The 15,546-nt window shown below is 45.0% G+C and overlaps 1 protein-coding gene and 1 non-coding gene across 2 annotated transcripts; one reads left to right on the plus strand and one right to left on the minus strand.

The window, feature by feature from the left end:
• Nucleotides 1-7,126: 7,126 nt before the first annotated feature.
• On the minus strand, nucleotides 7,127-15,042 carry Leutx (leucine twenty homeobox). The gene is made up of 3 exons (XM_076837524.2): nucleotides 15,036-15,042; nucleotides 10,294-10,445; nucleotides 7,127-7,549 (listed from the first exon to the last, which is right to left on the minus strand). Exons 1-3 carry the CDS (start codon nucleotides 15,040-15,042, stop codon nucleotides 7,127-7,129), a joined length of 582 nt encoding a protein of 193 aa, XP_076693639.2.
• Nucleotides 13,861-13,934, plus strand: Trnag-ccc (transfer RNA glycine (anticodon CCC)). The gene has a single exon. It is a non-coding gene; the product is annotated as a tRNA-Gly (tRNA).
• Nucleotides 15,043-15,546: the final 504 nt, after the last annotated feature.

Below are 15,546 nucleotides of genomic sequence, written 5' to 3' on the forward strand. Positions count from 1 at the left end.
AGCAGGGGGAAGCCCTTCCTGACACTTCCCCTGAGGCCTGGATCAGAGCGCACCAGAGCTTGTCATTCCCTTCCCCAAGCACTGCCGGCTCCAGATCTGCCTCCCCCTTTAACCCTGGGGCTGAAAACTGTCAAAGGGCACATACTGTAAAAGTCAGATGCGACTGGGGCTGTGGCTCGGTGGCAGAGCACTTGCCTCCCAAGTGTAAGGCACTGGGTTCCATCTTCAGCACCACATAAAAATAAGACAAATAAAATAAAGGCCTTCCGTTCATCTACAACTACAAAAAAAAAAAAAAAAAGAAAAAAAAAGAAAAAAAAGAAGAAAAAAATCAGATGGCCAGTGGAGGGCTCCACCCGAGGACTTCGCTGTCCACTGACAGCAAAGCGCCCGGGTTTCCCCGTCCATCAGGCACGTGCTCAACTTAAAAAGGAGCAGGGTTCATGAAGCGGAAGGTGGAGTCTGAAAAGGCAGGAGACCAGGTTGTCAAGCACAATCCGCCCCTGGTGTAGCCAGTCTGAACACACAAAAGGAAAACAGCCAGAAAACAGGGACACGTTGCATTTGGAGAGTGCAAGAACAACTCCCTTTTTTTCAATAAATACTCTTTCTTAAAACGGACAAAAATTTCTACAATGAGGCATTGAGGAATTGTTTCAACTGGTAACATTTCTAAGGCTCTTTGGGGGATACTTTTTTTCCCAAAGTAAACTTTAAATTTTAGAATTGTTTAGACTTACGGAAAATTTAAGAAGATACATAACAATCAAGAGCCACACAATTCGAATTTAACTGAACGTAGGGAAGAAGTGGCCCTTAGGATCACTGAGTGCCTTTCTTAGATCTTTAACTCCCTTTGCAATTCCTTGCTTACTAGTCTAGCCGGATTTCCTGCTTGTTCATATGCCCATTATTGATATTAATACTTGCATGCAGAATTCCCTATTTAATTAATTTATTTTATTATTATTTTTATTTTTATTTTTTTTGTATACAATCGTTGTTTTCGTTTTTAAATCTTGTGCCCGGCTGGTGGCCCGGGAATCCAGTCTCGTTCCTGATTGGACTTCAAGGGTCAGGGGCGGGTCTTGGGCGCTGAGTGACTTGCGGGAAACCTCAGGGAATTGGGACACGGCAGCTTCTCGGAAAGTGGGTCTGGGCGACTGGGCGACTGCCGATTGACTCGTCTTCTACCGACCCGTTTGGGGACCTGGGAAGCGGGGTCCCCGTGCTCACCAAGGAGGAGTGCTGCCCCCCGCAGGAGAGGGCTCCGAGGACCGTTGAGAAGCCACTCATGTCGTATGCGAGTGGCGCCCCCTGGAGCCCCAAAGAGGATCGTGACCCTGGAGTTGGGCAACTAGGCAACAACCTGGCAGTAGTGTCCCTATTTCAAAAAGTGCTTTTAAGAATCCTTCAGGGTTTTTTCTTTCCAAAAACCAGGCGGGGGCAGGTCTTTGGTCAGGCACACCTGCCCCGGGGACGGAGCACCTTTGGAAGCGCTAGATTGCCTCCAGCCTCAGAAGGCTTGGGAACAAATGCACTTGATGTTGCCCTCATTCTCCTCTTTGGCCTTTCCTTCCCTGTCTCCTCATCCCCCGTATTTCCACGTCCGAGTAAATAATCCAGTGTCCCGAGGAAAACAAAGAAACCAGCAATTTTCTCATGGACCCTGGGCCCAGTTCCACATGTCAGCTAGATTCCTCGGAGCCAGACTCCGGCTCTCGTTAGTGAAAGGCTTTCCCCAGCCCCGGGGTGACACTGTTCCCGAGTCGTCTCCCAGGAGATGGCCTGGGCTCCGTGGAAACTGTCTTTATGACGGGAGTCCTGGCAACATCCAATGAGTGCTGAGAATTTCCCACGGAGCAAATGAGCCTCAAAATTTAGGCTGACCTAGGACAAATGTTCTGGTCCACTGAATTCTACACTAGAGACATGAATAAATGAATAAACAGACTCCCTTCTCACTCAGAGACTGATAACACCCTTCCTGGAAATCCCAGGAATAGAATCTTTGTAGAAATGAACCTGCTTCACTACCTGTGGGCACTTTGATCAGAATTTGTCCCCGAAAGTTGACAAACTTTAGGCTTTCGTATTAGGTTGGGGTTTGGAACTACTAAATTTTTCTCAGAACTTTATTTGGCATTTAAAAATTCCCCTTGGGCTGGGGTTGTGACACAGTGGCAGAGCGCTTGCCTAGCATGTGGGAGGTACTGGGTTCAATCCTCAGCACCACATAAAAATAAATAAAATAAAGGTATTGTGTCCATCTACAACTAAAAGAATTTTTTAATTATTCTTATTTTTCTGTAATAAATATATCTGTATATATTTATCAACATAACTAACACACTGTAAACTGCACATGTTTAAAGTATAATACTTTTTAGCTGAGAATTTCCGACAGAGCAACTGAGCATCAAAATTTAGGCTGCTTATTGAGATATCATTCACCTACCATAAAGTTCACCCTTTTAAAGTGTACAAAAGTCTGTAACAAGTGCCGATTTTAAGTCTTTTAAAAAGGTTTTAATACTACAGGGTTAAGTAGGAATTTGAATCGACAGTTAAAGTAATGTCTCTGGGCTTTTCTTATTGGATTTTAGTGTCCTTAAGGGTTTTGTGTTGTGATCAAAGCAAAAGTAAAATGCTGTATAAAAATAACAAATTCCAGCAATGATTAATATCCAGATCAGTACCTCTTAATAAAGAACATCTTCAGCTAATCAGCCCTGCCAAACTATGTATAGAGGAAATTCTTCAAATATTAGATTTGAAAATAAATGCTTCTGCTTAAGAGAACTGATGTATTGAAACAATGTATCATGAAGAGGTAAATTGTATTAGGCATCACCATAACTATACAAAAAGCATAGACTTGAGTATAATCAAAATGCTAAGAAGTTTCATATGGCCTTGTATGAGAGGAATTTTAATGTTAATAAACATTTTCCACTTGAAAAAATAAAATGTCCGATTCCATAGCTTTTTATGTATTCCCAGAGTTGTGCAACCATCAGCAAAAATTCCAGAACATTGTCTGCTCTCCCAAAAGAAACCTCATACCCAGCAGCCACTCCCCGCACCCCCTCCAGTCAGCTTCTAGAAACCACTAATCAGTCTCTGTGGATTTGCCTCTTCAGCATATTTCATATAAATGAAATCATACAATATACAGCTAAAGTGTAAGCTTTGGTGAATTTTTACCTACGACATTTAAAGCATCCCTACAATTAAGATAATGAAAACTTGCACTTCTGTTGTAGACATTTGAGAATTTACGGAACCTAAAGGCATTCACTCCAGAAGAAATGGAATCAGAATTCCATGACTCCTTGCATCTAGTTTGCTCCTTGGGTTTTCTAGGGATATTTCACTCAACCTTCGGTGGAATAAAGGTGGTCAGGGACCCTCTCGAATCCTGCATGTATCAGACAAAGGATTTGGGCAAACCAAAGATTTTACATCCAACAGAGTTTTACTTCAAGTGCAAAAGCCATGGGCCAATAGTTTTGCCCTTGAAGTAGCTTTTGGAATACTCTAGATGTTATGTTTCTTGGGGGTGGGAATTACCAAAGGATAAACTTTGCAACTAGGAAGTGGACGGTGAAGGGGCCATGAGCAATGAACCTATTAATTTGAAGCCCAAAGAAGGGCGGAGTTTCAACAGCTGGATCCAGTGGTGCATTTGTGATTTGGGTGGGAGTGGAGAGGAAAGAAAATGACAGTAGAGCAAACTTATCAATTACTTATATTAACTATTGGGAGCCAATGGTATCACTTGTGGTTATTTGTGCTGAAATAGAACAAATAAAAGCTTATTGATGAGAACAAAGGTCTCTTCTCCAGAGCCCAGTTGTGCCTGGGCAGTGGGGCCGGTTGTGGGAAGGCCAAAGAAAGTGCGTGGAGACGGCGAAGGAGACTTGAATTTCTTGGGGCAGGAGATCAGAGACATGAGAGACTGCTCCAGAAAGAGTCCGCAGCCACAGGCTGAAAGCTAGCACCTCTGTCCCTAAAGGACTCTGCCAAGGAGCGCTGCCTCCCCCTCATAGCCACCAGCTTGGCAAGCCACAGTGCCCTCCATTCTGTGCTAGTCCCCACTGAGAGAGGGCTTTTGTATGTGAGGGTGCAGAAGCAGTGACGTCAAGTTTGCTGATCCGACCAGCATCCCAGACATTCAGGGATATGGGGCTTCACTGTCCCCCTTTTCTTTAGGGATGATACAAATATAAATATTGAGATCACACCCAGAGTTGAATGTTGGGCCAGGAGGGAAGAGAAGAAGGGATCAGAGGCCAGGTTCGTCATCACCACAAGGGACAGAGATGAGCAGGTACTGTCTGTAGTCATGAAAGGTCACAAGGATTATGAGAAAATATCCTGAAGGCTTCCAGGAGAACACAACATCAGAAAAGTCCAATGCAAATAAAAGATTCGAAGGATTCAGACTACTTAGGTAAGGAGTGAACACAGGAGACTTCTAATGTTCTCACCACACATACAAAATGAACAGAATGAAAGAGAAGGAGAGAAGGAGAAAAGGATGATAATGAAGGTGTGGATATGTTAATTGGTTTGCATATGATCATTTTCATAATATCTCTGTATATTAAAATATCCCATTGTACACCTTGAAAATATACAATTTTGTTAAGTATCTGGCGGAAAAAAAAAACCTGCTTTTCTTTACAAAGAAAATTTATATGAAATAACAGAAATTAGATCCAGGGAAGGGAAAGGGCAAGCCCTGGGGAGTGACTGATGAATCTCGGGTTTGTGAGAACGTGGCCGGATGGTTCCACCCTGAGGCCCAGTTGTAATGCCCTATTAAAGATTTACTCAATTAGAATATTTTCTAGATAGGATTAAAAAATAAATCTGCTCAACTGCGTGCTACATAGAGAAACAGCAAAGCTAAGTGTATTGTAAATGCTGAAAATAGAAAGATAGGAAATGATACACAGGTACAAGAAAATAAAAATAAATCATGGTATCATTTCCATATCAAAAAAGAGTGATGTTCAGGTTCAAAAGCATTAAGTACTCTTTATAAAATCACAGGGTCTAATTCATAGAAAGGGCATAGTAGTTATGATTATATGCCAAAATAATAACAGAAATATCCATGAAGCGGCAATTTGGGGAATGAATGAGAATTAGAACAGGAGTAGTTCAGGTCTTGAATTCACCTGTGTCCCTGAGTGACGAAGGAACCAACCGGTTAGCCCTCTGGTCTTTAATGGGAAGAGCATCAGAGTTCAGCAGGTCACAGGATAGGGGCTGAGGGACTCCATAGTGTTAAGATGCCCTTGGGTTCCTGAGGAGAGCAGCCAAAGTCACTACCAATCTCAAGTACATTCCCCAGGAGGTCTCCTGTGTGAAGCTGCCCAGTGTGGACTCTGCTGATGGGAGACTCCGGTGGCTGCCAGCAGGGGGCGCGAGTGACCAGGTTTCCTCTTGTGCAGGGCTAGGGTCACTGCAAAGCGCTGGAACAAAGGTTCTCGGAATTCTACAGAGAGGTGGCTTAGAGTCCCCTCTCTGCTTTCCATCAACTTAGCCTCTCCTGGTCAGAGAAACAAAGAGGTAGACCAGCTCCACTGGCCATCCAGAGAGAAGGAATGTTCTCCCTCATGGATCCAAAAGGTCCGGAGCTAGCTGGGTGCGTGGTGCGCACCTGTGATCCCAGCACCCTGGGAGGCTGAGGCAGGAGGACGGCGAGTTCCAAGTGAGCCTGAGCCACTTAGTGTCTTTATTTCTTCTCTATTTTATAACTGAGCACTTTTTAGGTTTTACTCTGAGAGAGGGTCTCACTAAGTTGCCAAGGTTGGCCTCACACTGAGGATCCTCCTGCCTCAGCCTGGTAGCTGCTGAAATCAGACACGAGCCACCTTGCCACATTCTTTGTCACCACCCGGTGGCTCCCCTTACGTGGTGCATCTTTTCTAACCCCATTAATGGACTGCGGGGTCACCAGCTTCTAAAGTGGGCAGAAGTAGTGAAGGTCGATCGCCACTGGCCCTGGAGAGGGGAGCTGCCCAGGGCCCCCGTGTGGTGAGGCTGCCGTGTGTCCCTTTCAGCGTGTGAAAAAGAGAAAGTAAAAAGAAAGGGAGACAGAAGCAGCCCTCACAGGATCGGATCCATGAGGCTTTCCTTATTAAGCAGCAGATTGTCACATTTCCCAGAAAGATAATGGCCATTGGTCAGAGTCAGGGTCTGAGTTTTACAGGGTTCAGGGGATTCTGCTTGAACCATAGCAGAACATGGTGGTGGTGGGGAGGTGCGATCAGGGGCAACAGCTGTGAAAATAATACCGCCAGGCACCGGTGAGGATGAGCTCCGTTTCCCCAGAAAGTGAGGCCGAGGCAAGAGTAGAGAGCAAGTTTTATTTCAAGAATAGGAACCCACGGGGCTGGGGATGTGGCTCAAGTGCGGGGTGCTGGGTTCGATCCTCAGCACCACCTAAAATGAAGATGTTGTGTATGCCGAAAACTAAAAAAAAAAAAAAAATTAAAAAATTCTCTCTCTAAAAAAAAATAAAATAAATAAAAATTTTTAAAAAAGAATAGGAACCCACACTTCTCCCCAGACAAGGGGACCCAGAGCTGGTGTCCAGGAAGTGGGAGCTTCCTGCCCCTTTCACACCTCTTAGATTTCCTTTGTTCTCCTGCCCTCTTCTCCCCTTAGCTCCCGCTAGTGCATTAAGTGACCAGAGGCCAGTGGCTGGGCCAAATAGTGGGGGGCAGATGGTGGAGTGATCTGGCAGTGAAGTAAAGCCAGGAGGTGTTAATGAACAAGGTGACGACTTTCCTGCAGGGAGGAACGGGTTGGAGCAGGAGCAGGGGGAAGAGTTTGGGAAAAAGCAGGGCTTGATCTTCGTGCCCATCGCCCCACCTACCTGATGGGACCCAATCATTGATTATCTATCTCGACTGTCTTTTTGTCCCCCAGCTTCAAAAGCTCAGCGCCCATTGTTTTCCTTCTGTCCCTGGGACCGTGATTCTCCTTTTCCCTCTGGGGGTTGTTTTTCGGGATCTTTCCATTTGGATCACAGACCTGGGCAGGGAGCTGTGAATGTTGGTCCACCCTGAATATCAAGAGATGTAGCTACCTACATCTCTTCAGTCCATCAAGCTAAAAGTAAGAGATATCTGTCCAGGCTTCTGGGATCCTCCTCCCCAGATATGTGGTACATTTTGATGAATTGGTCCATGTCCAGGGTAGTGTTGGCCCAAGGACTATCGGAAGCCCTCAGACATATATCCTTTAAGTCAGGAGGCAGACAGTCCCTCCCTGAATCCAACACAGGCTGCCCAAGCCCAGAAGACCTGGATACATCGTCATCCTGGTGATGGGTAGTGGCAGAATTCCATGGGACACGGTTCTCTGCGGTGACAGGTGAGGGCGACACCACCTCATTCTCTGCGGTGACAGGTGAGGGCGACACCACCTCATTCTCTGCGGCATTCTGGGTAGAGGGTCCTGGCAACACCTCTGGCTGCATTTCTTGCTGCTGCTTTTTCCACTTTACTCGTTGGTTTTTAAACCACGTCTGAGAGCAGAGAGGAAAGGGTGAGAAAAGATCTGAGTCAGCCATAAAGAAGAATGAAATCGTGGCACATGCTGGTCAATGGATGGCAGGCACTGGAGTCGATCGTGCTAAGCGAAATAAGCCAATCCCCCACACAAATGGCCGAATGTTCTCTGATATGTGGGTGGTGACTCACAACAGGCCCAGGACAGAGGTACTGGAGGTCGGCTGGACTGGACAGGGTGGAGTGGGGGAAAGGAGGAGGGATTGGAGTGGGACAGACAGTGGAATGAGTCGGACATGGCTTTCCTGGGTTCATATGTGAATCTGCGACCAGTGCAACCCCACACCCTGTACAACCACAAGAATGGGAAGTTAGACTCCATGTATGTGGGACATGTCCAAATACATTCTACTGTCCTGGATGACTAAAAAGAATGAGTTAAAAAAGGAAAGAAAATGTAATTGAGTGCAAAGGGGCGCCCTCATGTTCCTCAGTGAGATTTTTGCCCACGTTGCCTCTGTTGCTGGTTATCTGAAAAGGGAAGTTCTTTCTACCTGTCCTCTGTCCTGCAGCCCAGGGGTGCCGAGGGGTTACACTAGCAATGGGCAGAAGAGGGCCCAGTGTCTCGTTTCACAGCTAGAATACTCAGGGTCACTCCAGGTGAACTGGGCTGCACGAAATCATCACACAGAGACAGAGATACCTTTTCCTTTGGGTCCTGGGATGGCTCTTCTGAACTTAGAGATGGGTAGAGAGAGAGATGAACCCTTTTATAGGGGAGGAGCCATTCAAATGAGGCAAGGGGTTGGGTTTCAGGGGCTGAGTCTCGCTTCCTGAGGTCCGCTGTCAGCAGTTGACTGACATCTAGGAAGGCCACACCCAAAGGCAGAGCAAGAGAAGGGGACACACAAAGGGCCTTTCCATGGAACATTCTATCCCAAACAGGGCAAAGGGGTAGGATTACAAAAGAATAGGTGAGTGTCGCTCAACCCCAGGGGTATGGCTACTCAGAAGGCTGGCCTTGCTATCCGAGTGGGAAAAGACCGAGTCACTACCACGCTAGAAATCTGTAAGCTGTCACTTGGGAACAGATTTGTGTGCCGGAAGCTTAGTCCCCGGTGTCATGGCATTGAGAGGTGTAGACCCCTCTATGAGGGGGGCCTGATGGGAGGTAATCAGGTCACAGGGCATGGCCCTCGGGAGAGATGAAGGCCCTTTCTCAGGAAGGGGGGTCAGGCCTCCCAGCACCCTCTTCTCCACACACAAAAAAGAAAATCTTAACTGGGTTCCTCCAGACATCCCCACCACGGCCGACTTTAGGACTGTCAGCAGAAGAGTCTCTGCAAAAGAGTTCAGTGTAGACAAACTTCCTATTTTCGTGTCGCCCTGTTTTACTTGGCCACTGGCCGGGAAGATACCAGATACAGAAAGGGCCTTCATCTCTTCCGAGGGCCATGCCCTGGGACCTAAGACACTCCAGGTGCTGGACACCCGTCACTAGTTTTTCACAAACATGTATCCAGTAGAGTAGTTTGTAGAAATGTGCAAACAAGGCCTATGGCCTAGGGCTGGGCTTCACAGAGATGTCTATATTCCTAAGAGGAGACAAGTTACCACTGGGCTCCATGGTAACAGCTGGCAGGGGAGGAAGGAGACGGGAGGAGAAGCTCCCCCCTTCTCAGGTGTTGTCCTTGAAGGGTTAACTTGCCCAGAACAGTGAGAGAAAAAGCTGCTTTATGTGAACTTCTGCCGACTGGGAACTTTGGAGCCCCTCCCCTTACATGCTGGGTACAAAACTCTGAAGCTCCCTGAACTCGGGGTTCAGGGGGTTGATTGATGACAGCAACAGCTGTGCCCCCTGAACCTGGCTGTAGCCAAATAAAACTGTGTCCTGCTGTCTTTGGTACCCTGCCTCGTCTGTCCCTACAACAAGATGACCCACAGGAACCGGCTGTTGAAAAGTAGGGTCACCTTTTTACCTTCTCACTTGTCTCATCTACACTTGGACCACAAGGGATGAGTGCCATCTGCCACACAGTGAGGTAGCACAAGGCCCTTACAAGACATGGCCACCCACGCCTGGGCTTGACGGTATCCAAAAACATGAACCAAGATGAACCTCTTTTTTTTCTAAATCACCTGAAATCAGGTATTTTGTTTTAGCAACACACAATGGGCTAAGACAACATGGGGACAAACCCATTTAAATGGTAGTATCTGAGATCCAGCCCGAGAGGGGCCTATGTAGCATTGTGGGCCTGGAATCAGAAAGGCCTGGGTCCCAATCAGGCTGTTGTGCTACTAATCCTTGGATGGAAATTCTTTTTTTTTAATATTCATTTTTTAGTTGTAGTCGATGCAATACCTTTATTTCACTTATTTATTTTTTTATGTGGATCAAACCCAGGGTCTTGCATGTGTGAGGCGAGCGCTCTACCGCTGAGCCACAACCCCAGCTCCTGGAAGGCAATTCTTCTGGTGAGCTGTGGTGTTCTTGAGACTAAACTATAACATGTTTGACCTCTGTGCTTGCACAAGTCAGTGGTCAAGACTCCTATAGCTCAAGAATTAAAACCAAGAACCAATACATGGGATGGTATTAGCACCAAAACAGACTGGTAGACCAATGGTACAGAAGAGAGGACACAGAGACTAACCCACAAAATTACAAATAGAGGAATTTCTGTCATGGTGGTTGAAGGTGTGAAGGGAGCCCTGGGTCAGGTGTGCTACCTAGAGACAGACACACTCAGGGACAAACCTTGACGACAGCCTCATCAAGACTGAGGGTGGAAGCCAGTTCTGCTACGGTTTCAAAGTTGGGTATCTGGGTCTTCTGGAAAACACTTTTCAGTACTTCCAGTTGCTCTGCAGTGAAGGTCGTGCGGTGCCGGCGAACGTGCTGGGAGTTCCCTGCCAGAGAACATCAAAAGGCTTCCATTGAAAACCATCCTCATGTGATCTTCTTGCCTGAAGCTGCCCTGAGAATCGGGAGCTTGGTCTCAAACCTTAACTCACGGAACCCCCCCCTCCTTACCATCTTGCTGGAACTCTTCTGCACCCCCAGGAAACCAGTACCAACGTCTTCTGAGCAGGGTGTATTTTCAAGCCACAAGTGGCTTTTTTAAAAAAATCATTTTCCTAAGTTGCATGGCCTAGTGACAGATCCTTGAAGTCCCAGCTACTAGGGGAGGCTGAGGCTAGAGGATTGCTTGAGTCCAGGGGTTGGAGGCCAGCCTGGGAAACAGTGAGACCATCTCAAAATCAAAGGCATTTCTGTATATCAGTGACAAATCCTCTGAGAGGGAAATTAGGAAAACTACCCCATTTACAATAGCCTCAAAAAAAAAAAATACTTTTGGGAATCAACTTAATGAAAGAGGTGAAGGATCTACACAATGAAAACTACAGAACCCTAAAGAAAGAAATCAAAGGAGACCTTGGAAGATGGAAAGATTGACCTTGCTCTTGGATAGGCAGAATTAATATTATCAAAATGACCATACTACCAAAAGCAGTATACAGATTTAGTGCAATGCTGATCAAAATCCCAATGGCATTCCTCATAGAAATAGAAAAAGCAATCATGAAATTCATCTGGAAAAATAAGACATGCAGAATAGCTAAAGCCATCCTTAGCAGGAAGAGTGAAGCAGGTGGCATCACTATACCAGACCTTAAACTATACTACAGAGCAATAGTAACAAAAACAGCATGGTATTGGCACCAAAATAGACTGGTAGACCAATGGTACAGAATAGAGGACACAGAGACTAACTACAAAATTACAATTATCTTATATTAGACAAAGGCGCCAAAAACATGCACTAGAGAAAAGATAACCTCTTCAACAAATGGTGCTGGGTAAACTGGAAATCCATATGCAATAAAATGAAATTAAACCCTTATCTCCCACCGTGCACAAAATTGAACTCAAAATGGATCAAGGACTTAGGAATACAACCAGAGACCCTGCATTCAATAGAAGAAAAAGTAGGCCCTAATCTCCATCATGTGGGATTAGGCCCCAACTTCCTTAATAAGACTCCTACAGTGCAAGAATTAAAACCAAGAATCAATACATGGGATGGAATCAAACTAAAAAGTTTCTTCTCAGCAAAAGAAACAATCTGTGAGGTGAGTAGCGAGCCTACATCTTGGGAGCAAATCTCTACCCCTCACACATCAGATAGAGCACTAATCTCTATGGTATATAAAGAACTCAAAAAACTAAACACCAGAAAAATAAGTAACCCAATCAATAAATAGGCCAAGGACATGAACAGACACTTCTCAGAAGAGGATATTCAACCAATCAACAAATATATGAAAAAAAAAGGTTCATCATCTCTAGTAATTAGAGAAATGCAAATCAAAACTACTCTAAGATACCATCTCACTCCAGTCAGCATGGCAGCTATTATAAAGACAAACAACAATAAGTGGGAAAAAAGGCACACTCATACATTGCTGGTGGGACTGCAAATTGGTGCAGCCATTATAGGAATGGAACCACCATTTGACCCAGCTATCCCTCTCCTCAGTCTATACACAAAGGACTTAAAATCAGCTACTACAGGACACAGCCCCATCAATGTTCATAGCAGCACAATTCACAATAGCTAAACTGTGGAACCAACCTAGATGCCTTTCAGTAAATTAATGGATTTTAAAAAAATGTGGCACTTATACACAATGGAATATTACTCAGCAATAAAAGAGAATAAAATCATGGCATTTGCAGGTAAATGGATGCAGTTGGAGAAGATAATTCTAAGTGAAGTTAGCCAATCCCCTGCCCCCCCAAAAAATGGTGAATGTTTTCTCTGATATAAGGTGAGTGACTCATAGTTGGGTAGAGAGAGGGAGCACGGGAGGAATAGACGAATTCTAGATAGAAATAAAACCAATTAAAAAACGCTTTTTTAATAAAACTTGTATCAGAAGAGCTACCTCTTTTTGTATGTGAGCATGGTAGTACACAAATTTTCTACAATGAAAGTCATTTTAAAATTTTTCGGAGAAAAGTAAAATATTTATCTCTCCAGACAAGAAATACAGTTCTACACTCAGTTTTACAAATACAGTCATAAAAGAATACTAACAAGTATGACAGCATCAACACTTAAAATACAACTAATAAGTAAATTTAAAAACATAAGCCACAGAGTTCAACAAATGTAAGAGAAAAAAATTTAGTGTCTAGAAGACATCAAAAACATTCTACTTGCAGCCAATTTGGAAAGCAGTATGGAGAATCCTTGTAAAGCTGGGAATAGAACCACCATTTGACCCAGCGATCCCTCTCCTCGGTGTAAACACAAAGGATTTAAAAACAGCATACTACAGGGACACAGCCACATCAATGTTTTTTTTTTTTTTAATTTTTTTTTATTTTTTAGTTTTCGGCAGACACAACATCTTTATTTGTATGTGGTGCTGAGGATTGAACCCGGGCCGCATGCACGCCAGGTGAGCGCGCTACTGCTTGAGCCATATCCCCAGCCCCACATCAATGTTTATAACAACACAATTCACAATAACTAGACTGAGGAGCCAACCTAGATGCCCTTCAATGGATGAATGGATTAAAAAAAATGTGGCATATATATACACAATAGAATATTACTCAGCACTAAAAAATAACAAGATCATGGCATTTGCAGGGAAATGGATGGCATTAGAGCAGATTATGCTAAGTGAAGCTAGCCAATCCCTAAAAAACAAAGGCCGAATGTCTTCTCTGATATAAAGGGAGTGACTCAAAATGGGGTAGGGAGGAAAAGCATGAGAAGATTATCCCTAAATAGGAAAGAGGTGGGAGGGAAAGGGAAGGAGAATGGAAATTGCACAGAAGATGGAAGGAGATCTTCATCGTTATACAGAATACAGGTATGATGATGTGAGGAAAAAAGAAAAAGAAGTGGGTCACATTAGATTGGGTAGAGAGAAGTGATGGGAGGGGAGGGAGGGGAAGGGGGGAATGGAAGAACAGCAGAATAAAATAGACTTTATTATTGCTGTGGGTATATACGTGACTGCATGACCAATGTGGTTCTGCAACCTGTACACTCAGAAAAATGAGAAATTATACCCCATCTGATTCAAATGTATGATATGTCAAGATCATTGTACTGTCATGTGTAACTAATTAAAACAAAACAAAACAAACATTCTACTGAGGCTGGGGTTGTAGCTCAGTGGTAGAGCACTTGCCTAGCACATGTGAAGCAATGGGTTGGATCCTCAGCACCACATAAAACTAAAATACTGGTATTGTGTCCATCTACAACTAAAAAGATTTTTAAAAAAACATTCTATTGGGGGCTGGGGATATAGCTCAGTTGGTAGAGTGTTTGCCTCCCATGCACAAGGCCCTGGGTTCAATTCCCAGCACCACAAAAACAAAAACAAAATAAAAACATTCTACTAATGCTCTGGGGAGGGGGAAACAACTTTTAAAATGATAGTCTTTAAAATAGAGTGAATGAAAATCAAATAAGAGGCTCAAATGCTTTGGTTAAGAAAGAAATGGAACTGTTCAGAGGCGCCTGCCTGACATCCCAGTGGCTCTAGAGGCTGAGGCAGGAGGATTGCAGGTTTGAAGCTAGCCTCGGCCACTAAGCAAGGCCCTAGGCAAGTCTCAAAATTAAAAATCAATATAAAGGACTAGAGATGTGTCTCAGTGGTTAAGCGCCCCTGGGGGCAACCCTGGGTACTGCTACTACCTCCCCCAAAAAACATCAGGAAAGGCCTTGGTGTTAGTCCAGGGCAAAAAGATTAGCAGTCAAAAGGTCCTGAACTCAGTCCCTATCACAGAAAAAGCTATAAATAATTTTAAAAAGGAAATTAGATCACATACCATTTTATACCCACCCGCTAGAGATTTCAATGCATGACAGAGGGCTGAGGAGTAGCTCAGTGGTAGAGTTACCGCAAAAGAAAGAAGAACTCTATGCATGAGGGGATCAGATATCACACTGCTATTGAACACTCCAGGGGCGCTTGGCCCTTTTTAATTTTTCGTTTTGAGAAAGGATCTCACTAAATTGTCTAGGGCCTTCTAAATTGCTGAAGCTGGCCTCCAACGTGCAATCTGGCTGCCTCAGCCTCCCGAGTTGCTGGGATTATTATGCTTGGTCCCATATACACGTATATACATGGTACCTACTAGATAGACAAATCGATAGATGCATAGTTCCAGGGATTGAACCCAGCCACTGAGCTCCATCCCCAGCCCTTTTCTGTATTGTCTTTAGAGACAGGGTCTCCCCGAGTTGTTTAAGCATCTGGCTTGGGCCGAGTCTGGTTTTGGATTGGTTCCTAATCCTCCTAACTCCGTCCCCGCCCGGCTGGTATTACAGGCATGCGCCACCGTGCCCAGGTACAATGCGCTGATCCTCCCAACTGTCTACCTGGTTTTGCCAAAACCAAGCGCCATCATGAAGCCCCACACCGCTCATCTTGGTTTATCCGTGACCAACGGCAACTCCACCCGCTTACCTGCCATCGCAGCCTCTGGAAGGGCGATCGGTGTCTCCTCTGCGCACTCAAGACCTCCGAAGTTGGTGTGTCTGCTCTACTTGAGAATCTGCTTATAAATTTGCATCCAGTCAGACCCCTGCCCTAACCCTCCCTAATCCCAAACCCTCCAGTGATCATTCTAGGATTTTGCTCTTGGCATGGGGCTGGGCAGAGTGATTGACGACTGATTCCTGACCTCAAGGATTGGAGGAAAACTCATCAAAACTGTGCAAACAGAAAAGAGAGGAAAATGCCCCCAAATTTCACTCGGGACAAAATGAAAACAAAGGAGTAAATAAATAAGGTGGGGCTGGGGTGGCGGCTCAGTGGTGGAGCGCTGGCCTAGCATGTGTGAGGCCCTGGGTTCGATTCCCAGCACCGCATATGAGTAAAGGAATAGAATAAAGGCCCATCGATGTCATTCATACATATATATAAACAAGGTGCCGAGGAAAAGAGCCCGTTGGCAAGACGCTGGGACGTGGAAGGG

The sequence above is a fragment of the Callospermophilus lateralis genome, chromosome 18 (assembly GCF_048772815.1).
Source record: "Callospermophilus lateralis isolate mCalLat2 chromosome 18, mCalLat2.hap1, whole genome shotgun sequence".
Lineage (NCBI taxonomy): Eukaryota > Metazoa > Chordata > Mammalia > Rodentia > Sciuridae > Callospermophilus > Callospermophilus lateralis.